The 22,089-nt window shown below is 37.1% G+C and overlaps 1 protein-coding gene and 1 long non-coding RNA gene across 4 annotated transcripts; both read left to right on the top strand.

The window, feature by feature from the left end:
- Positions 1-2,539: 2,539 nt before the first annotated feature.
- LOC127425605 (pre-B-cell leukemia transcription factor-interacting protein 1-like) lies at positions 2,540-20,501 on the top strand. 3 transcript variants are annotated; one of them, XM_051671767.1, is made up of 11 exons: positions 2,540-3,348; positions 4,053-4,146; positions 4,948-5,032; positions 6,496-6,572; positions 10,328-10,940; positions 12,093-12,320; positions 12,532-12,555; positions 13,261-13,292; positions 13,405-13,467; positions 14,520-14,697; positions 19,070-20,501. In XM_051671767.1, exons 2-11 carry the CDS (start codon positions 4,081-4,083, stop codon positions 19,990-19,992), a joined length of 2,289 nt encoding a protein of 762 aa, XP_051527727.1. In that variant the 5' UTR covers positions 2,540-3,348; positions 4,053-4,080; the 3' UTR covers positions 19,993-20,501. The 3 variants fall into 3 exon arrangements, with proteins under 3 accessions (XP_051527727.1, XP_051527726.1, XP_051527728.1); XM_051671766.1 differs by having other exon boundaries at positions 2,542-3,348; positions 6,496-6,590; XM_051671768.1 differs by lacking the exon at positions 12,532-12,555 and having other exon boundaries at positions 2,543-3,348; positions 6,496-6,590.
- LOC127425654 (uncharacterized) lies at positions 14,776-19,056 on the top strand. Its single transcript, XR_007894642.1, has 4 exons — positions 14,776-16,821; positions 17,212-17,337; positions 17,424-17,491; positions 17,577-19,056. It is a non-coding gene; the product is annotated as an uncharacterized LOC127425654 (long non-coding RNA).
- Positions 20,502-22,089: the final 1,588 nt, after the last annotated feature.

The following is a 22,089-nucleotide window of genomic DNA, read 5'->3' as shown; positions in this document are numbered from 1 at the left end:
CAATAACGTAAAATTCTTGTATAATGATGACAATAAAACATTTGATATTCAGCAGCTTTTGGGTCTAACAACAAATTACAGAAAAGTAGTGTGGGACCACTAATTGTTTTGGTCATGTTATCATGGAAATATGAAGGTTTTTAGACATATATTATGGCAATACCGTGTTTTTTAATTTTTTTACATGTACCATAGTAGTACCATGGTATTCCTTGACATACTGTGACTTGAAATAGGCCTACATAAAACTATAAATACCATGGTAAATAAATATAGATAGATCATATATCAATGTACCATGGTACATTGATATATCGAAAACCATTACTGTTCCAAGGTACAGCCGCAATCATTTTTTTTGCAAAGGACACTTAAAACTACATATTTTTCATCAGGCACTGGTTCTTGATACTAGGACTCCATTTCCAGCACTGACCAAATAACCTATCATTAATTAAAAATGTATCAGTTGATTCATTCTGCATTCTTCTGTTTCTGTTTAAGCCTGTGTTTCCATTTTACTTTAATTCATAGAGCACTGTTGATGATAATATATTGAACTAAAGTCTCAAGGGTGATCAAATGTCTGCCATCCTTTTCTGCGTGGTTTATAAGAAGCCAGTCTTTGCTGTCAAAGGAGTAAGATGGAAATATAAAATTGGCAAGAAATCTGGAAAGTTTACACAAAAATGGCACAAAGCCTTTGAAATGTCTGAGCTGCAGTGATCACTCATTGCTTTGTGGTTCCTCAATGATTGCAGGCATTGAAAAACATTCCTCTATATTGGCAGAAGAACATCTTGTGGCCACCATATGCTCAAATGGGGGCATGTTAAGGACTACTGAATAGCCCTGATTGAGTGTTGCTGTTATATATTATAGGCCCCAGGTGGAAATGGAAAACAGAATATATTAACCTCCACCTGGCTGGCTGCCACTATCCGTGGTCCTGAATGTTTCTATAATGTAGGTCAGTAATTCAGTACTGGCATTTTATTGTTTACTTTTGTTACAGTGTGTGCTGCAGCAGTGCATGCCTTTGTGTTCAGAAAACTTCTCAAAAATGACTAACTGCTGACTCTGACGATATGATTCTGCTGCAACCTGTGCACTAAGATAGAATTTGAGCACACCTTAATTTGCTTTCCATCCAAAATTGTTCTGTTGCATTTGTCTTTGAGTTGTTCTAAAGTTGGCTATATGCCTCAAACTATTAAGAAAACCTATGAGCTTGTGATTAATTATCATTCCCCAAATTGCTGATCATATTACTCTGATTGTCAGACTTTTTATCTGACTAGTCTTTCACCTAACCAGTATACTGTACGACTCTCAAAGTTCTCATGAGGAACATGTTTCGATAAAACTGCTTCAGACACAACTCAATATACAATGCAAAAATACAATATAAAATGTGATCTACTATTTACAGTGACCCTAAAAAGTACTTGACACTTAAAGAAAAGGTTCACCTAAAAATGAATATTCTCTCCTCATTTACTCACCCTCATGCCATCCCAGATGTGTGTGACTTTCTTTCTTCTTCGGCGGAATATCTCATCTCTGTAGGTCCATATAATGCAAGTCAACAGGATACCAAAACTTTGAAATTCCAGAAGCATATAAAGGCAGCATAAAAGTAATCCATTAGACTCCAGTGGTTAAATCTGTCTTCAGAAGTGATATGATAACAAGTCAGTTACAAACAGATCAATATTTAATCCTTTTTTACTATCAATCTCTACTTTTACTTTCTACTTCTTTTGTTTTTGGCGATTCACATTCTTAATGCATATCGCCACCTACTGGGCAGGGAGGAGAATTTGTGGTAAAAATGTAATTAAATATTGATCTGTTTCTCACCCACATCTATCATGTCGGTTCTGAAGATATAGATTTAACCACTGTAGTATAATTACTTTTATGCTGCATTTATGTGCATTGTGGAGCTTCAAAATTTTGGTACCCTTTCATTTGCATTGTGAGGACCTACAGAGCAGGGGCGGATTATGACTAGCTAGGGCCCCAGGGCCAGTTTTCTTATTATTTTAAAAATTCTAACTTCAAGCATTTTAAACTGTTTTACATTTTCAGACAAGGTTTTGTCTAACCAACATTATAGTGTGTCTCAACAAACTTTATGTATCTAGTTTAATCAATGCTTTTGAACCACAAGTCAAGTTATTTTTTGTAATGTAATGGGCAAACATGCAGTTATAACAATGAATAGTATAATAAACGTTTTTGTTCGACACCCCTTTTATACAAAGAAAAAAGCTTAACCATATAAAGTCTAACATATAAAATAATAGTCAGAAAATGATATATTTTAAACCTGTTTAAACCTATTTTTCTATAAAATTATTACATTTTAAGAACATGTTGCTTGAATTCAATAAATACTAATATTGAAATATCAGTAACAAGATAAACGTTATTGTTAACTTTATCAAAATCAGCAAAGATTTCACATAAAAAAAGATGAGTGCATAAAAACATGAAGCTAGCTATTTTGGAAATTATTTTACAAGGTCTTCTACTTCCAGAAGAGCATGGCAACTTTCCCCAGGCCACGTTATACGATTAAAGAGTGGCTCAAAAAATGCAATTGGAATCAGGAAGGCAAAAGGGTCTTATAAGAGGGCTGGGGGTCCTCAAAGTCACAGGGCCCTGTTGAGGAGCCCTTGTATAAGCTGTGGGGCCCATATATTTAAGCATATACAAACATTTTTTTCAAAGTTGATGGGCCGCAAGACCTTGCAGCCCAGGAAAGGCACCAAAAGTTTCCAACTAGGGCCTAAAATTGATCAGTGCCTATTCTCTTCAGTCCAATATAGACTTTATAGTGAATTAATAACAAAAGAACATGTTGCAACATAAGGGCAATGTTTATTTAGGAAAGTCCAGCTGTAGCAGACAGGCTTTTGGGAAGTCCCAACAGATTTAGCTCTTTATGTTGGGCAGACGTGTCAATAAGCTGCTGGAGGAGAACATGCCCTGTCCCTATATATAGTCCATATACAAGTCTTCGCTTTCCTCAAGTCAATGAGTCAAGGCTGTTCAGAGGGAACACTTCACGTGTAGATTGACACTCTCACCTGCGATGGTCAGTCAAAGCTGAAATGAGCCGTCTGGGCGACACGACTCTCTATTCCCATTGGATGCCGAATGTTTGAGCGGATCGGAGCGTTGCGCGTGGCCCATTGGAGAGAAGAGCGCAACCAAACCAGAAACGCGAAACTCGGAATTCTATAAGTTGCGAAGTTCGCAAGACCGAGGCCGAAAGGATCGTAAAAAGCACGGACGTAATAAAGCGTGCGCATCTCAACCGAGGCCGACTAAAGCACGGTAAGCGTTTTGTACAACACCGACCAGGCTGTGTATAATCCCTGTTGTGTTTTGGAAGGATTCCCTTTTTATGCGGAAGAGTGTTGTTCATTTTGTATGGCGTGTGTTCGTGAGCACTGGATAGCCAAGGATGCACAATGTAAATGCAGTCCACGACGTGCATAAACATTATGGCAGTGTGTTTCCAATAAGCAAACGATTCTAAAATGCGTTAAACAATAGGCCACGTTAAGCTTCTGGAATGCAATGTTGCCGTCTGACCATTTTTGGTCACAATTGAGGGTCGCTTTAAAGACAGTAGCAGTCTCTTGTGTGTTGTTTGTGGCTTGTGTTTGCCTTCTGTTATGTACTTATGTAATAGCTGTAATCGTTGTCTTGTTGCTTGCATTGAACATCTCTAATAGCATAAATGATGTATACTGTCCTCCCTAGTTTAATAATTCCAGTGTGGTTTATGTAATATATTTCCTAGGTTTTTCAAACCGTCCATTTTAGTGTTATATGTTGCAACCAGTCATCAAAATATATACAGAATTGTCTGTTTTATCTACATACCTAGAATCATCTAATCAGTGCATATCACTTTAGAAGTATGGTAGTACTCATTTTACTATCTAAGAAAGGATGGCCTGTTTAGTATAGTATAGTGGACACTATATGGTAGTGAACTAATCTTTCTGCCTGTGGTTGGGTTCATTATGTAGGTGCTGTGCAGAGCCACAAGGGATTGCAATGTCTGATAACAGCACCGGCAGCACTGGGTCATCCAGTAACAGTTGGTCTCTGCTCTCCCCGGAGGTTTGCAAACCACATTACTTAAAAGGGACAGTTCACCCAAAAATAAAAGTTCTCTCATCATTTACCTACCCTAATGCCATCCCAGGTGTGTATGACTTACTTTCTTCTGCAGAACAGAAGAATACATTAGCTCTGTAGGTTCATACAATGCAAGTGAATTGTGACTTTGAAGCTCCAAAAAGCACATAAAGGCAACTTAAAAGTAACTCATACAACTCCAGTGGTTTAATCCATGTCTTCTGAAGCGATCTAATTGGTTTTGTAGAGAACAGAACTAAATGTAACTCCATTTTTACTGTACATCTTGCCATTGCAGTCTCTAGGCATGATCATGATTTCAAGCTCGATTACATTTCCTAGTGCTTGACGCATATGCAGAGATGGCGCTAGAAAGTGTAATCATGCTTGAAATCATGATCACCAAGAAGACTGTTGTTGTCAAGATTTGTAGTGAAAATTTGTAGTTATATTTTGGACAGTTCTCATCCAAAATCGATTGGATCACTTGAGAAGACATGGATTAAAGCACTGGAGTCTTTTATGTTGCCTTTATGTGCTATTTGGAGCTTCAAAGTTTTGGTCACCATTCACTTGCATTGAATAACCTACAGAGCTGAGATGTTCTTCTAAACATCTTTATTTGTGTTCTGCAGAAGAAAGTCATTCATATCGAGGATGGCATGAGGGTGAGTAGATGATGAGAGATTTTTCATTTTTTGGGTGAACTATTACTTTAATGCTTGTATCAGTATATTTTAGTGAATTAGTCACATTTAGCCATGTGTGTTTTGCTGATTTCAGGAGGTTGCTGAAGACCCTGCTGCACCAGTGGACGATGGAACAGAAAGTCTGGGAGATGCACCCAGTATTTCCGAGGAAATAGCAGGTTATTTATCAAATTATTTCTCACTGTCATGTTTCAGTCTATATTAACATGCTACTTATAGGGACATGCAGAAAATCCCCATGACTCTGCTCTCATTGAAGCCCCTCCCAATATTGGCAGCTGAGGCTCGTTTAAAAAGTGTTTGCTTCAGCATGGCAGCAGCTCCCTTTGTTCCTCCTCTTGGTTTGCTGTTTTGGGACTCTCACTTGGTGCTAAGTTTGCTTGTCAATAGACCAATCTGTTGCACCAATATGAGTCATTTATTATGTACTGGCATTGGTCAGGAAAAATAAAGCACGAAAATGGATTTCTGTTTCAAGCCATTTTACATTTATGCATTTGGCAGATGCTTTTATCTAAAGTGACTTACAGTGCATTTATTACAGGGACAATCACCCCGGAGACACCTGGAGTTTAGTGCCTTGCTCAAGGACAAAGTGGTGGTGGCTGTGGGGATTGAACTGGCAACCTTCTGCTTATCAGTTCTGTGCTTTAACCCACTACGCCACCATAAAACTCCTTCTACGAGTCAGTATACCTTGACCTCCCCAAGTGTTTTACAGGACAGTTCAATAAAAGGCATGCTACAAGGCACCAGAATGTTTTTTTTTTTAAAGGTGCACTGAATGTTAATTTTGAAATATGTGTTAAATCTTGGCCTCTCATATGAGATAAAGACTCCAGTCGTATCAGAAACCTCATAAATGTTGTTTAATTCTACATGGAGAGGGTCCCCTCATGGTGGCTGCCATGTTATGATCACATGACCTGACAAATACTACTCGCTTAATCTCAGAAACCACCCTGCTATTGATCACTTCACTCATGGATTAAATGAATCATGCATCTAGGCCCCTATGGGTGAGTGTAAGTTCATGATGTTAAAACAAATGACTGAGTGCACCTTTAATGTAAGTCATCTCAGATTTGTAGTAGTAACATTTGATAGTGGTGTTTGTTAAAACAAGCATCATGAGCTATATTGCTTATACTTTGGGTAAGGCATTTAAAACCTAATATGAGTCATTGGCACATAAATGTTTATATTATAGACATGAATGAAACCTCAAATCATGTGACTTGATGTGCGCTTTTCATTAGGTTTTGTGATTTTTTTGATCAACCCTACTATTACTTTTCTAAGCGATCAGACAACGTTTTGCCTGGCCGTAGAGGACTCTTGGGGCCCTAGCCATATCTAGGCACCAAAATATCATAGAAACAATCAAGTGGGCTCTCTGATTTGGGGCAATAAATGCCCTTTGTAGGGTCCCAGAGACCCCTGTGGGCCTTAGCCATATCTATGCACCAGAATATCAAAGATATTTGAGAAATCATGGGGAAATTGTCATTCCAATTCCAACATGGTGGCAAGTTTTGCAATGAAAAGAAGCAATAACATCATCTTCAGAATATGTAAAAAATCTAGTTGATTTTGTAATGTGAAATGGTCTTTGTTTCAGGAAGCTCTGTAGAGGTGAGGTTGCATGACCCTCAAACTCAATTGGCGGAGACCATATTGTCAGAGGAGGGTCGACAGGTCAGTGCATCACTGCCGGTATGTACAGAGTGTGACATTCAGTTACCATTCTCTTTCAGTTTCTTCAGCCTTACACAAAATTTGCTTCTCTAGTAATGTAATGCAAATTCTTCCCTACAAAGGCAGAACGCAGTAACTGCACCAACACTGAAATTGAGAAAAATGTCTTCAAAGTTAATTAGTTTTAGTGTAGATTTGGAGTTACTGCAATTTTCACACTACATTTTCTCTTAATCTGAACATAGTTGAGCCAAATCTATTTATAATGGGACCAATCATATTCTTTAAAGGGGTCATGAAGTTCTATTTTTTTATAATTTTACTATCTTCTCTGAGGTCTAAATATAATGTTATAAAGTGTTTTGGTGCAGTAAAAGTCACAATTTAGTAATATATGATAATTTTCCACCCTTTTTTTGGCCCTCTGTCTGAAACGCTCTGTTTTGGCCTAAGCGCCTCCTTAAAACTTCAACCTAAACTGTTATGATTGGCTAACATCATGCAGTCCCTCAAATTCAGCAACCTCAATCGGAAGAGAATGAATAGCCCCTCAACTTTATAAAATACAATTTCCGGGTTTACACTACGCACATCCAACACATTGCGTCTGAGTATATTAAACTGTTCATCTCGAGCACAGCTATTAACACTCAGTACCATAAACTATCAAACAGTCATGACATTTGAAATATTCATGAATGAAACGGTTAACTTACGTTTTTGAAGTGTTTTTACTGACTGTTTTGTGAAATGAATGTCTGAACAGGGGTTCAAAAATCATAATTTTTCATATGAATCTACCAAGGAGGTCTATAATACCTGGAAAAATCTATCTAATAATATTTGCGATTTAAATGTTGCTTGCAATAAATTTCGTTTCGTCAGGGTACACGGTTATGCTGCGTTCCATTCAAGTTGGATGAGGGATATTCCTACTTGATATCTCCGACCATAAATGCATTCCATTCCCCGATATTCCGAACTGCAACGCTCCCGTTATCTTAGCAGGGGTTTGACTTTGATTAGAGATGTCTCCTAGCAACCCAACTGATAAACAGTGCTGCAGCGCTAGTATTTGTGCTTCTGGTGTACGATTATCAAATGAGATTATAATGTTTTATACACCTGTTTCTGCAGCAGGCATTTGTTAAACAAGCTTAAATATCATGTAATGCGGAAACGAACTCATTTATCGATATTACTTAATAAAGTGAATGTTTATCACTTACTTTGTACTTTGAGTGTCGACATCATGCCCCTACATCTCGGCGAAATCAGAGTTGAGAATTTCTGCACGAGTCTACAAATTGTAATTCTGACTTCAAGATGCATTCCGTTGCAGTTTTCCTAGTAGGACGTTTTTTTCGAGACTTTCCGAGTTGAATGGAACGCAGCAGTACTTTTCACTGAATGCTCCAGCAGCCTAATTTACACTTAGAAAACTCCTGATGTTGTTATAACAATGCAAAAAGCACTTACCAATTTGCTTGAAGTGAAAATCAGTCCTCCTTTCCTGTGTAATAAATTAAGCAATCACACGGTCATGCAGAACATCTCGTGTTTTTAAATCCATAAGGATCTCTTTCTCAATGGCAATACCAGCAGTGATGACAGCCGACTCGTCAGCAAGATCTCGCGCTTTTCGCTCTTGAATTACGTACATCACTTAAAGCGTGATTGTGTCACTCAAAGCCAGCTAGAAGGCCTTTACTGGGACGTAACCTAAAGATCACACCCACAAAGAACAAATAAATCAATCTGATTGGCTGATTAATCTGACAGTCTGACCTGTAGTTGCTCATTCATTTGCACTGTTGAGGGATTCTGTGGAAATTCTGAAGGCCTGACGGGGTGGAGCTCAAACTCACGCGTTGCTTCTGCTAACGAGCTTGGCTTCAGGCATGCGATTTGTGAAACAGTTATCACACTTTGCTTGTAAGCGTCAAGGAATAAATTCTGACTGGATAAACTTTTTATTTTTCTCTATTTGTTTGTAGATTAATTAAAAGTGGAAAGCGATTAAAAATACATAGGCAAAAAGGTGATTGAGAATGAAAGGATGAAAAATATTCATTTATTTGGCATGTTAGGTCAGCAGAGAAGGCTTTTCTGTGTGGGAAGTGTAAATACAAATGAGCAATGTTTCATGTCATTACGAACAGACAGATTTCAAAATGAGACATTTCAGCAGGATGGTAACTATAAATGCTCTTTTTAGACTGGGGAAGAAGTTTTAAATTCTGAAATTCACATTTATGTTTTTATAGTACAGTTACCTCTTATATGTCTAAATATCAAGGACAATTTGATTCTCCATTTCATGACTCCTTTAAGAGAAGTTTTGACAAAATGTGTAGTTACTGTGTTTTTGCCTTAAGGCGGAAACATACTCTACACAATAAAATTACTCCGAATGCTATTCTGAAATGCGGGTTGGTGCTGTTTTGGCGGCACAAGGGGGACCTACACAGTATTAGGCAGGTGGTTTTAATGTTGTGGCTGATCGATGTATGTGAGTAAGTAAAGTTAAAGGAATAGTTTACCCAAAAATGAAAATTCTCTCATCATTTACTCACCCTTATGCCATCCTGGATGTGTATGACTTTCTTTCTTCAGCAGAACACGAATGACTATTTTTAGAAGAATATCTCTGCTCTTTTGGTCCATACAATGCAAGTGAATGGGTGCCGACATTGTGAAGCTCCAAATATCACATAGGTCTGCATAAAAGTAATCCATAAGACTCCAGTGGTTAAATCAATGTCTTTAGAAGCAATATTATACGTGTGGGTGAGAAAAAGATCAATATTTAAGTCCTTTTTCACTATAAATTCTCACTGTTCAGTCAATATCCACTTTAACTTTAACATTCTTCTTGTGTTTTTGGTGATTCACATTCTTCATGCATGTGCCCCCTACTGGGCAGGCAGAAGAATTTCTAGCAAACATTTACTTAAATATTGATCTGTTTCTCACCCAAAATTATCATATCACTTCTGAAGATATGGATGCTGCCTTATGTGCTGTTTGGAGTGGCAAAATTTTGGCACCCATTCATTTGCATTGTATGGACCTACAGAGCTGAGGTATTTTTATAAAAATATTTATTTGTGTTCTGTAGAATAAAGAAAGTCATACACATTTGGGATGGCATGAGGGTGTGTAAATAATGAGAGAATTTTCATTTTTGGGTGAACTATCCCTTTAAGTCAATATATTTATAGTCACTTATCTGAATAATAACACATCCAATTTAATGGTGCAGAGTTTTGAAGGTAACTATCACCCCCTTGAGGACTGAGCTTTGTTACTGCCACAGTAACACAAGAACACATGTTAAGCATATTCTTTCTTCTTTTTTATTTTATTGTGTTTATACACATACAAAATGACACAGACAAAACTACTACACTGAGCTACTGTATGTTATGCATGTTCAACCAGACCATGCGTTGAAGTGCTCGCATTTGCGTATGCGTACTTTCATAAAATATGTTTCTGGCCTTGCATAGTAAAATTGTCTGTAAGCCCTCACCCTCTCAATAATTAAAAACTAAACATATTTTGTTTTGATGTATGATGCATGATTTTCTTAAATATTGAACTTCTTATTTCTCTATAGATTTTACAAAACCCAGTGCTTAATAAAGCCTTTTTGTTTTCTTCTTTTTTTTTTTAAAGCAGACTCTTTGAACAATAGACACCAAACTGCCCTCTCCCAAAACACTAACAATTGTATGTTGTCCAAAATCCAGATTTGCCAGGAAACAGCCCCCGAATTCTTCAAAGAGATGGCAGCAACTGACCTCGCTGGGTTTGAACTCGATCCTGACATCCATGCTCCGATCATCCATGACACTATCACCAGTTCTCCCCCCGACAGTGACCTTTTGGGTGCTGTTCCCTTCAGCATCGCTTCAGAACCAGCATTCCAATTTTCAGAGGAGTCAGCCCATGATGAACCCACTGAAGAGGACATTACTGATGTCTTTCCCAGCCAGCATGTTCCCATTCAAGAAGGCCCCACCCCTGAACCAGAGCCCAAAATCACATCCACTCCAGTACCATTCAGAGAACTAAGCCCCTCCCAGGATGTCCCTGTCTCTGAACCTACCGTAGACATAAGCCCCACCCCTGAAATCATTGATTTGTCTGCAATCCCCATACTTGACATTCAAGCTGAAGTACATGCCTCCCCTGAAAGCCCACCTCTGGCTGATACAGGATTTGGTTCCACAGCAGAAAGCCCCGCCCCTGCCAGCCCTTATCCAGAAACCATTGGCTCGGCTGAAACTGAGGAGGAGCCTTCCATAGAGAAAGAGGAAATGGAGCTGCCAGAGAAAATTCCTGATGTTTTGAGAGAGCCAGGTATGGTGCTTCAAAAATTTTAAGAGTTTATTAATTAAACCACTGCTTCATTTTATGATATTTAGTCTTTGTGTTGTGTAGGTAATAGTCACATTTCCCCCCGAAGGGGAGGGAAGTCAACATAATGTATTTGATTAAATGAACCACACATACTGTGTATGTTAAAAGTTGTTCTGCAACTCAGCTTGAATTAATTCTTGAGTCATGGGTGTTTCAAAGTTACATTTTCACATCTCATGCTTCTACTATATACTTTAACCAAGGGATATTTAGTCTTACTTAGACTTTTGTCCATCAGCATAAAGTCTGGTCCAGTTTTCAGGTTATTCGAGAAGGATATAGCTGAAGGCAGAGCTCCGAAAAGGGGCAGGAGCTCCAAATCTCCAGCAAAGATATAGGGAGCCTCTTAGCTAACACTTTCCCTAACCCTAACCGTGAGTTGAAGTGAAGCCCCCTTTTGGAGTTGGTGCAATTCCCTTTTGGGGTAACCATGCCCCCTTCTGAAATAGCTCCACTCTCTTGGAGATCCCACCCCCATTTGGTCTGACCAACATAAAAAGTGACCAATCACTGTTTGTTTTTGTTTTTACATGTCATTTAGGGGTGGGTTTATCTGAAATGGTAGAAAAAAGTTTTAGCAAAATAGTTAGGAGCCATTCACACTGAACACGTCCTTGCGCTAAAAAAATAGATAACGCAATGAATATAATAGATCCCAGGTGTATCAAAGTGTTTTTAGATCTTTTTAACTTAAAACAGCATCTAAAAAACATGGCACTCCTGTGCAAGATGCTGAAAAAACAAACAAAAAAAAAAACAGTAAGTTGCAGTGCAATGTTCAAAGACGGATGTGAAAACGTGTTCTGAGTGAACGGCCCCATAATGCGCAAATGGCTGTACAGAAAACAGACGAAATTGGCAGAACTGTGTGTAGACTTTGTAATCGGTAATTTCTGTCCATCCAAAAGTAAGAAGTACTGAACATTTCAGACATATGGTAACTCAGAAAATAAAGCAAATTATACAAATGTACTTGTAGATATCTCGTTAACTTGCTATTAAGTGCCGCAATCAAAACTCTGAAACCTAAAGCTAATATTAAAGTTTTTTTTTTTTATTGTTTCTGGCTGTACTTTTCTGTTTCACATTTAGAATCTCTTGGTGCTGAAATTCCAGTGGGCAGCTCAGTAGAAGATGATGGTCTAAGGCTCAGACACGTGCAGCCCACCATAGTGCTCAAGAGAAGCTCTGATGAGGAGGACGACGAAGAAGAGGAGTTTAACCTGCCTGAGAAAAAAGAGGAGAAACCAGGTTTCTCTTTGAACCAACTGATAGTTGGAGCATTAGTGCTGCTCTGTCTTGGATCCTTCTTTTTCTCCGGTGAGTTTTGTGCGACCTTGATGCAAGTCATAAATCATGGTAAACCACATACTAAAATTAGTCATAGAAAATACTTATCACATAACATCATTCACACCTTTTCATAATTCATATTAAGCCCTTGGTTATGAGTACATGCTACAGTATATGACAAAGTACAATCATTAATTTCCCATTTTCAGTGGTTGCATTGAATTTATCATGCCTCCAGGTTCTGTGGTTGACCAGTCTGGCGGTAGGTACATAGTTTGAGCCTAGGGGGTAGTGTATGCTTGTGCTTGAGCTAGGGATAGGGACTGCCCTTTAGTGCTCATGGTAGAGTCTATTTCCATCCCAATTTCAGACCTGTATCCACCAATCGGTGGAAAAATGCTAAATTTACCTATACAGCTGCTGAGGGCAGCCTCTATCATCAGCTTTGTTAATTGTGTGTTTCCAAGGGTGCACTACTTTTCTAAGGGGCTTGTCAGCAGGTCACTTCTTCACTTTTTTATAAAGGGGAAGTGTGTATTTTCACTATCAGCACCAAACAAAATTGCAAAAATAATGATTTTTTTCAAACAGTATGCCATTGCTTGGACAAACAGGTTGTCCCACCCCCAAACTTACTCCATTGGTTGAGCCAGTGTTCTTCTGTTTGGACCAGTCGGGCTGCTCAAACAAACAGATTGCAATTCAGTTTGGTGCAACTAGTGGTGCAGAAATAACACATTTTACCTGTAATTCTTAATGTTTGTAGTGGCTATCTTACCCTAATATGACTTAACACTGAGACTGTGTTGAAGTGACGTTTTTGTCATAACTAGAATGCCAGGCTTACTAAATCAATAGACTCATAGATGGTTAAGGGTTTTGTTTAACAATGCAACCAAGGGATTTTGGAACAGTTCTCCTTGTTCATGAAATAAAAAAACAAATAAATGCTTTTTCTTTCTCACAGATGATTTTGATGGTTCAGAATTAAGTGACCAGGTTGGCTCATTGCTTTATTTTTGATCTTTGCACCATTCGTCCATTATTGACAAGCATGTACATGCTGAATTCATCTGTGGCATTGTCTGATGAATTGCATCTCTGTGTCTAGGAACTCCTGGATAAATTTGCCCAAGAGAATAAACAAATTAATATATTGGAGGCCCAGATAGAGGTTAGCCCAAAATTATGTTTTCTAACTTCATTTATTAAGTTGTCACTATGAATTTAATTATATAATTTATTTTAAATTATTTATTAATTTGATACTTAAAGGGATAGTTCACCCAAAAATGAAATGTCTCATCATTTACTCACTGTTATGGCATCCCAGATGTGTATGACTTTCTTTCTTCTGCAGAACACAAATGAAGATTTTTAGGAGAATATTTCAGCTCTGTTGGTCCATACAATGCAAGTGAATGGGTGCCAACATTGTGAAGCTCCAAATATCACATAGGTCTGCATAAAAGTAATCCATAAGACTCCAGTGGTTAAATCCATATCCCCAGAAGCGATATAAGTGTGGGTGAGAAACAGATCAATATTTAAGTCCTTTTTTACTTTAAGTCTCCACTTCCACTTTTACTTTCACATTCTGAAAGTGGATATTTATAGTAAAAAAGGATTTAAATATTGATCTGTTTTTCACTCAAAGTGATTCCATTGCCTAATTAAATTATGTATTAAACCACTGGAGTCGTATGGATTACTTTCATGCTGCCTTTATGTGATTTTTGGAGCTAGAAATGTCTGGTCACCATCCAGTTGCATTGTATGGACCTAAAGAGCTGAAATAGTCTTCTAAATATCTCCGTTTGTGTTCAGCAGAAGAAAAGTCATACACACCTGGGATGGCACAAAAGTAAATTATGAGAGAATTTTCATTTTTGGTTGAACTATCCCTTTAAGTGGATAGTTATGCAAAAAAGTTACTAACCCTCACATCAATCTAATCCTATTTGACTTTTCTTTCTTCTGTGGAACACAAAAGGAGATGTTTAAGACCAGAAGAATGACAATCTCAGTCACCATTCGCTTTCATTGTATAGCAGAGCAATTAAATTAAAGTGAAGCTAACTTTCTGCCTAACATCTCCATATGTGTTCAACGGATGGTGAAAAAAAGTCACACGGGTATATGGTTAAAAAGACCTTTGAATGTAAATCTGAGTATTATCAGATGTTGAACTCTTTAGGATATGTTCTTTTTCATTTCCATGTTTAGTCGCAGAAAAATGAGCTGGACATTGCTTTGAAAATGGCTGCAGATGCGCATAGCACTGAGAAAGGTGTACTTGAAAATGAGAACACTAAATTAAAAGAACAACTGTCTGAACTGCCCGGCCTGAAAGAAGAACTACATACACTGAGAGCACGAGTTGCTGAACTCGCCAAACTTACAGGTACAGCCAGAGAGAGAGAGAGAGAGAGAGAGAGAGAGAGAGAGAGAGAGAGAGAGAGAGAGAGAGAGAGAGAGAGAGAGAGAGAGAGAGAGAGAGAGAGAGAGAGAGAGAGAGAGAGAGAGAGAGAGAGAGAGAGAGAGAGAGAGAGAGAGAGAGAGAATTGCATAGTATTTGAATTTTAAAGCTCAAAATTTAAATGTGGCTGTTGTGAATTGGGCTCTATACTCACTCACTTGACAATCGCAGCCACGAGACATTGCATTGGTTTCTCGAGGATAATAAGATGTGTCCTCATCTCATGTGAATGTACTTCATTTTAAACAAATTTGTCTAATATTAATTTATTGAGCTGTAAAGCTTTTTTTTAATTGGATAAAATGCATAGTGCACATTCATTGAAACCAATCAGTTACAAAAACAGACCCACTTTTAATTAGGTGTCTTTAAAGGAATATTCGGGGTTCAATACAAGTTAAGCTCAATTGACAGCATTTGTGGCATAATGTTGATTACCACAAAAATTCATTTAAACTTTTCTTAGACATTCTTAACTCCTCTTTGTTAAAAAAGCAAAAGTCTGGGTTACAGTGAGGCACTACAGTGGAAGTGAATGGGGCCAATATTTGGACTGTTAAAGGCAGAAATGTGAAGCTTATAATTTTATAAAAGTACTTACATTAATTCTTCTGTTAAAGCTCATTATTTGAGCTGTAAAACGGTTTAAATTATCGTTTTAGGGTTTGTTGACATCATCATGGCAACAAAGTTGTAAAATTGGCTATAACTTTACAGAGAAAAGGATAGTAAGTGATTTTATCACACTAAAATCATGTTAACATGCATTTTATGTCTTGTGGCTACACTTCTGAAATACTGAGTATATTAACACTTATGGATTGGCTCCATTAACTTCCATTGTAAGTGCCTCACTGTTACCCAGATTTCTAGATTTTTTTAAAGAAAAGGAGGGGCAAGTCAAAATGAATTTTTGTGGTAATCAATATTATGCCACAAATGCTGTCGACTGAGCTTAACTTGTATTGAACTCGGACTTTAACTACTATGTACTTAAGCGTTTGCTACAATGAACTTATGTACGTATGTGTTGTTGCATTGTACTTACATTTGAAGTACCTGCATTTGACCTTACCCTAACCCTACCCCTAAACCTACTCGTACCTCAAACTCAGTAGCAGCAAATGTGAATCTTGTTAGAATTGTGCAGAACAGAATACATGGATACAGTAGCTTGAAGTTCTAAGAGTAATTACAGTCAGTTTTTCAATAAAAATCTACAGAAATTTGTCTCAACAGGAAATTGGTAAATCTGATCAGTAAATAAAAGATACAGCCCAAGTCCGGTCAAGCTAAAGTTCCATACTCTTAGGAGAAAAAAAGGTTATTTGGGGTTCTATATAGAACCATAGGGTTCTTTACTCAGCTCCAAAGAACCTTTATGCTAAAAAGGTTCTATTTACAAAGATTTACAGAAAACATAACACTTTTTGCACAAAAGTTCTTTCGGATGACAATTGCTTTATGTATGTATGTGTATGCATAAATTACATTATTGAAAGTTTTGTTTATAAATAGTTTTGAACACTACACTACATTTATATTTGCATTTGCATTTCATACTGCAGAAAAATCGAACTTTTACAATGTACTTCTACAGCTTTGGGTTTGTTTAGAAAAGGATAAATGACAGATGATCCAGTGTCCTTTCTCTTTTAGATGACATGTTTATCTTAATATTAATATACAGTCTATGGTATAGTCTGTTCTTGACTCATAAGTCAACAAAAGATGCAAAAATTGTGTTTATCATAAACAGCAAACAACTTGAGCGTGTAGCGTTGTTCCCCCCCATCTGCATAGTGCAAAGACACATTTAAGCTCGTATTTCCAATTTTAACGCTCATGGAATGTCGGTTGAGCTGAAAGCTTGTGGGCGACGTTACCCTGGTAAGTAAGAGAAATAAACTAATTTGTTAATTCATTTTGTTGTTTTTATTTATTTTGACCTAACTCTTTATTTATGTTTACATGTTTATTTCAGCAAGTACAAAGAATAAATGTCCACAAAACTGTTTCATCCAGGCCTGCAATACTCTCCGCCAGGAGGTAAGTAATTTCACACTTGAATCACTAAAATCTCTGTTGTGGATTGACTAGTAATCCTGATACCAGGTTATGTTATAATGAATATATATAATTATAATAGATAATAATTTTCTTTGCATCTAGAAAACATGGGAAAAACTAAACAAGTTTCAAAAGCACATCACCGCATTGAATTAAGCCAACTGCACAGATATAAAAAGATTAATCAAGCTCTGTTCAAGAATGTGAATATGTCATATGTCCTAAATCAAAGAGAGGAAGTGATGGAAATGTTTCAATTTCTCAACTTGTGATTATTTGGTGTTTATAGTTTTATTGTCATGTAGCCTACAAAAATATGATAATTATGTTGTTGTTTTTTTAAACTGAAGATGCCACATGGGATTTTAGCAAAGACCTTCACCTAATTCAGAGCACTTCTGAAGTTCTGACCATCAACATCATCGGAGCCATGAGAAGTGGAAGTCAAAGGGGACATTTGACTTCAAAACAATGACATAAATAATGTCATAAAAGGTACATATTTTTCTATTATTTCCTCATTATTTTGCATTGCATCAAGGTTTTTATGATACTAAATAATGGTTAATTTCTGTTTGCAGTGGCTGTGGAGTGCAGCATTACTAGTTTGACCATCGTCATACAGATAAAACACAACACTCCTATTCATGTAAGTTTTAAGATGTAATTAAGATAGATAACAATTTCTTTGTTTTTAATTACTCTGCATACCGTAATGTTTCACGTACGTACAGGGATCAGCACATCCATCCTCAACCTGATCTTTCATGCGGTGTCCAGACCCCTCGGAGAGTGCAGAGAGTCGGCATCAAACTAATGACATGGAGATGGCTGACGTGAAGTTTAATTTGTTGTATCCAAAAGACCTCACTCATTTTGTCAGACCATTGACAACAAAATGATTCTGTATCTGCCTCAGTGCTAAAATTGTTTAACAGTTTTTCATACGTCATTTGTTTTATTTATTTTTACTTAGTTTTTTACTTTATTAATCTTACTTTTAGTTAAAATGTTAACTTATAGTTTGTTAAATGATTTAATGTTTATGATTTTTATATAAATATCATTACTACTAATTAACTTTTAGCTTATTTCAAACCTGTAGATTTATCAAGTCAGTTCTCATAACTATTGCGTTATGAATTGTGTTAATTATTGCTTGTGTTGTTGTAAATACAAACTATTAAAAATGCTTTACTTAATGATACTTAATGTCTTTTATACGGTTATTTCACTTTCTTTGTGATATAGTACATGAACTATTCAGTTTGCATATCCATTAAACATTCTTCTAATAAAACAAACTAAACAAAAACCAAATGTTACTGTTGCATTTTGGGAACCCCTAAAAAGTTCTATATAGACCCTTTCCACCTGGCTCAAAGAACCCTTAAAAAGGGTTCTATATTGAACCTTTTAGGGGTTCCAAATATGAAGCGAGCGATAGAACCCTGTATATGTAACCTTTTCTTCTAAGAGTTTAGTTTGGTTGAAGTAGCTTAAAAGCTCATGGCGGCGTTAGAGACAGACATTCTGGTCGTGGGATAGGGATTTTGGAGGGGGAAAAAACCTAACCAGTGTTAAATAATTGGTGGAATATTTGCCCCTTTAAGTTTAATTTTCAGGGGCATTTCTTTTAACCTTTTTATAGTGGCATATTTTTCTAATAATATTAAACACACTGGGCCTTATTCATTAAACATGAGCAGAACAGATTTGTGTAAATCCTTAGTACAGCAATTCTTGCGTAAATTGTCTTCAGTTCATTGGGACAATTTACGCAAGAATGCATTAATACACAACTTTGTTCTGCTCAAGTTTCATTAATAAGGCCCACTGTGTGTCATCCTTTCATGTCAAATACTTTAATTTGATAAATTCATAAAATTAATTCTCAATCTGAATAAAACAGGATGTAATTTATTGAATACAATCAACATCAAGAATGTTTTATGTGATAATATAACAAGACCTAGAATACTATTATCAAGATTTATTTATTTATTTATTTATTTTGAGATTTCAAACAATTATGGCATTTCTGCCCCCACATTTTGAATATCAGGGGCATTTTTGCCCTAAATCCCCATTAACTTGTGACTCTTACTCAAATTACTAGAATAACAGTAGCTTTGCTTTGTTCATAATTCATTTTAACAAAAAGGCTTCTACATTAGTGTGCATAAAATTGATTTCTGCTGTGTATTCTATCTATGTTGTCCTTTAGTTGCAGAAGAACTCCCACAACAACCTTCTACCGGCAAGTCTAGTCCAGCAGGAACTGAGAAACACTTGGATAAAAATGAAGAACTCAAAAGGCAGAAGGTTCTGTTGGAGGAAAGTGGGAAGAGGCTGCAGGGAATGAAGAAACAGGACTGGAACAAGCAGGGTTTGAGGGAGAGTTTGGTGGAAATGCAGAAGAGGCTCTCAAAACAGGTGGACCAGTTGGGTAAGAGGGAAGAATGGAAGAGGAAACACCAAGAGTACAAAGAAGAGAAGAAGGAATGGGGAAAAAAGAAGGAACATGACAGTCGATGGAAAGAGGAGATGGAAAGAGGGAAAGAGTGGAAGCATGGTAAAGACAAAAAGAATATTGACTACAAACGCAAAGAGCATCTCAAAAAGTACAAAGAAGAGTGGGACCATAAGAAGGATGAGAGAAGGATGGAGAGAGAAAGGAGACAGAGGGATAGACCTTGGCAGGGTAAAGCTTCCAAACATCAGCACCAACATCATCACCATGAGCAGGCAGACTTTTGGAAACACCAGGAGGAGAAACTCAGGAGGAACCGACATCCTGCCGAGGGTTGTCGTGGTGTGGATAACTGTGCCGACATAGAGGGACTTGTTCCTGTCAAGCTTGCAGAGTTTCAGGACCTTCTTGAGGTCTACCTAAGCAAACTTGAAGGTGTTCCTCAAGAAAACAAGGAAGCTCTTAGTCGCCTCACAGCCCAGTTCTTCAATGGTGGCGTTTTTGCCCATGACCGAATGCTCTTCAGCAAGTTTGCAGAGGATGTCGCAGATATCTTGGAAGATCTGGCAGATGCTTTAGAAAGTGAGCAGCACGGGAAGCACAATGATTCCCATGAAGAAGAGATGGAGGAATTTGAGAAGGAGGCACTGTTGAGGTTTTCCACCACTGTGGCATAATGTCAGTGCTGCCCAAAACAGAAACTGGGTGGAAAGATTGGAAAAATTCACCATGTGTAGGAAATTATGGAAAAAGCAAAACACAATGGTTGAGAAATCATCTCTCCAAACAGCTGTTTCTTACCCGAATTTAGATGTAGTTCAGTGCCTAGTGTAAGGAGTTTCTCTCTTTGGATTCTTGTCATTAGTGAAGTCCCACCCCGGCGTTGAATGTTTTGTTGTAAGCTACCTCTGTTTGTCCTGTTCTTCAATGCCAGACTCTTTGGCTCTTGCTTGCTGTGTAAAGTGTCAATCATCTTAAGCATTATGTGTTGCCACATGTATGAAATTGCTTTACATACAGAAGTATCAATCAATACGTGTGGGGTTCTAAACAAGATTGACCTAGTGAGTGCAATGAGAACTGTAGAATGTTTTCTATCAAAAATATGTAATATTGAATGTCAGAACTGAGAATTGTATGTAGAAAGTTGCTTTTTATTTTAGCTATTAAAGTTTTTTGGCCCTCAGATTTTATTTGATTTTATTTTTTTGCACCTACCCTATGTTTTTGCTTGGAATGCTATTGTCAGACTGGTTTCTTTTAAAGCTTTGTTTGCACCTCAGAGGTTTTAGAGGTCATTGTAAGCTTTCAGTTTCTACCCCAACTCAAGTTCTACTAAAACTTAAACGTATGGTTAACCCAAAAATGAAAATTCGGTCGTCATTTACTCATCCTCATGTCATTCCAAACTGTGTAACTTACTTTCTTCTATAGAACATAAAAGATGTTTTAATGAGTATTCCAGACCATCTTTTCCATACAATGGCAGTTGATAGAGACTCACTTTAAAACTTAAAAAGGATCCAAGAGTATCATACAATTTGTCCATTGAGGCATATGAAATTTAAGTCAGTTTTCTGTGAACATTTTCACATCTGTTGCGCGTTCATGATTGCAAGAGAGAAACTTGTGGACAGTGGCTTGCGTGTTCACGCGAGAATTTGCAAGTTTAGCGATTAAAAAGAATCAGAATTTGATGCATGAATGGAATGAACTACACCGATCAGCCACAACATTAATACCACCTGCCTAATATTGCGTAGGTCCCCCTCGTGCCACCAAAACAGCACCAACCCGCATCTCAGAGTAGCATTCTGAGATGCTATTCTTCTCACCACAGTTGTACAGAGCGGTTATCTGAGTTACCGTAGACTTTGTCAGTTCAAACCAGTCTGGCCATTCTCTGTTGATCTCTGTTGAAGAATATCATCTCAGAATGCTATTCTGAGACGCGGGTTAGCGCTGTTTTGGTGGCATGAGGGGGACCTACACAATATTAGGCAGGTGCTTTTAATGTTGTGGCTGATTGGTGTACTTTTATGATACTTTGGGGGCCTTTTTTAAGCTATTAACTACCATTGCATAGAAAAGATGGACTAAAATATTCATCAAATGTTTCCTTTTGTGTTCTGCATAGGAAAGAAAGTAATACAGGTTTGGAACGACAATAATCATTTTGGGGTTTCAATGTTGTTTACAAAAGTCTTTAAATGTTTTGCTTTATTTTTTCTAAATAGAAATCTGGTATGCTTGCTTTTGTGCCTTTATTAATGAGCACAGAATGCTGTTACTGAAATTAAAGGTTAGCTCATGTCTTGACACTACAACCTTATTGAATGAAAGTGGGGAGAAGTTCAATAATGAACTTGTTTGCACTGTGGTGATGTGGACATTTATTTTTCTCCTGTTTTGATTGTAGGAAAACAGTCATTGTAAAGAATCATTAAGATCAGTTGATTATAGCTGCGTGTTATTGTTTTGTTGCACTCTTTTGGAATGAATACCATTGAATTTAGGCTTTTTCTTGTGCAATTTGTAAATATAAAAAAATATATATATTTAATGGAATTCATAAACAATCATATGGCACAGTGCCATTTGATAATTTGAAACAAAAATTAAAAAATAGTTTAAAACCATTTCAAAAGAGAGGTAAAAGACCAAATGTCACAATGTATCAATGTATAATTTTTTTTTTGTGATGATTATTAAACTGATGAGCCATTGTCATGAGAATTGTTCCTTATTGAGGATTTGAGTGTTTTTATTTTACA

This window comes from Myxocyprinus asiaticus, chromosome 34, assembly GCF_019703515.2.
Source record: "Myxocyprinus asiaticus isolate MX2 ecotype Aquarium Trade chromosome 34, UBuf_Myxa_2, whole genome shotgun sequence".
Lineage (NCBI taxonomy): Eukaryota > Metazoa > Chordata > Actinopteri > Cypriniformes > Catostomidae > Myxocyprinus > Myxocyprinus asiaticus.
Note: the sequence above shows the minus strand (reverse complement) of the source record. Positions and strands in the feature narration are given on the sequence as shown.

Coding starts and splice junctions, on each gene's coding strand:
- LOC127425605 (XM_051671766.1), top strand. CDS start 4,081: ATGTCTGATAACAGCACCGGCAGCACTGGGTCATCCAGTAACAGTTGG. Junction 6,591..10,327: donor AGGTCAGTGCATCACTGCCG/GTATGTACAGAG, acceptor TCCAAAATCCAG/ATTTGCCAGGAAACAGCCCC. Junction 10,941..12,092: donor TGATGTTTTGAGAGAGCCAG/GTATGGTGCTTC, acceptor TTTCACATTTAG/AATCTCTTGGTGCTGAAATT.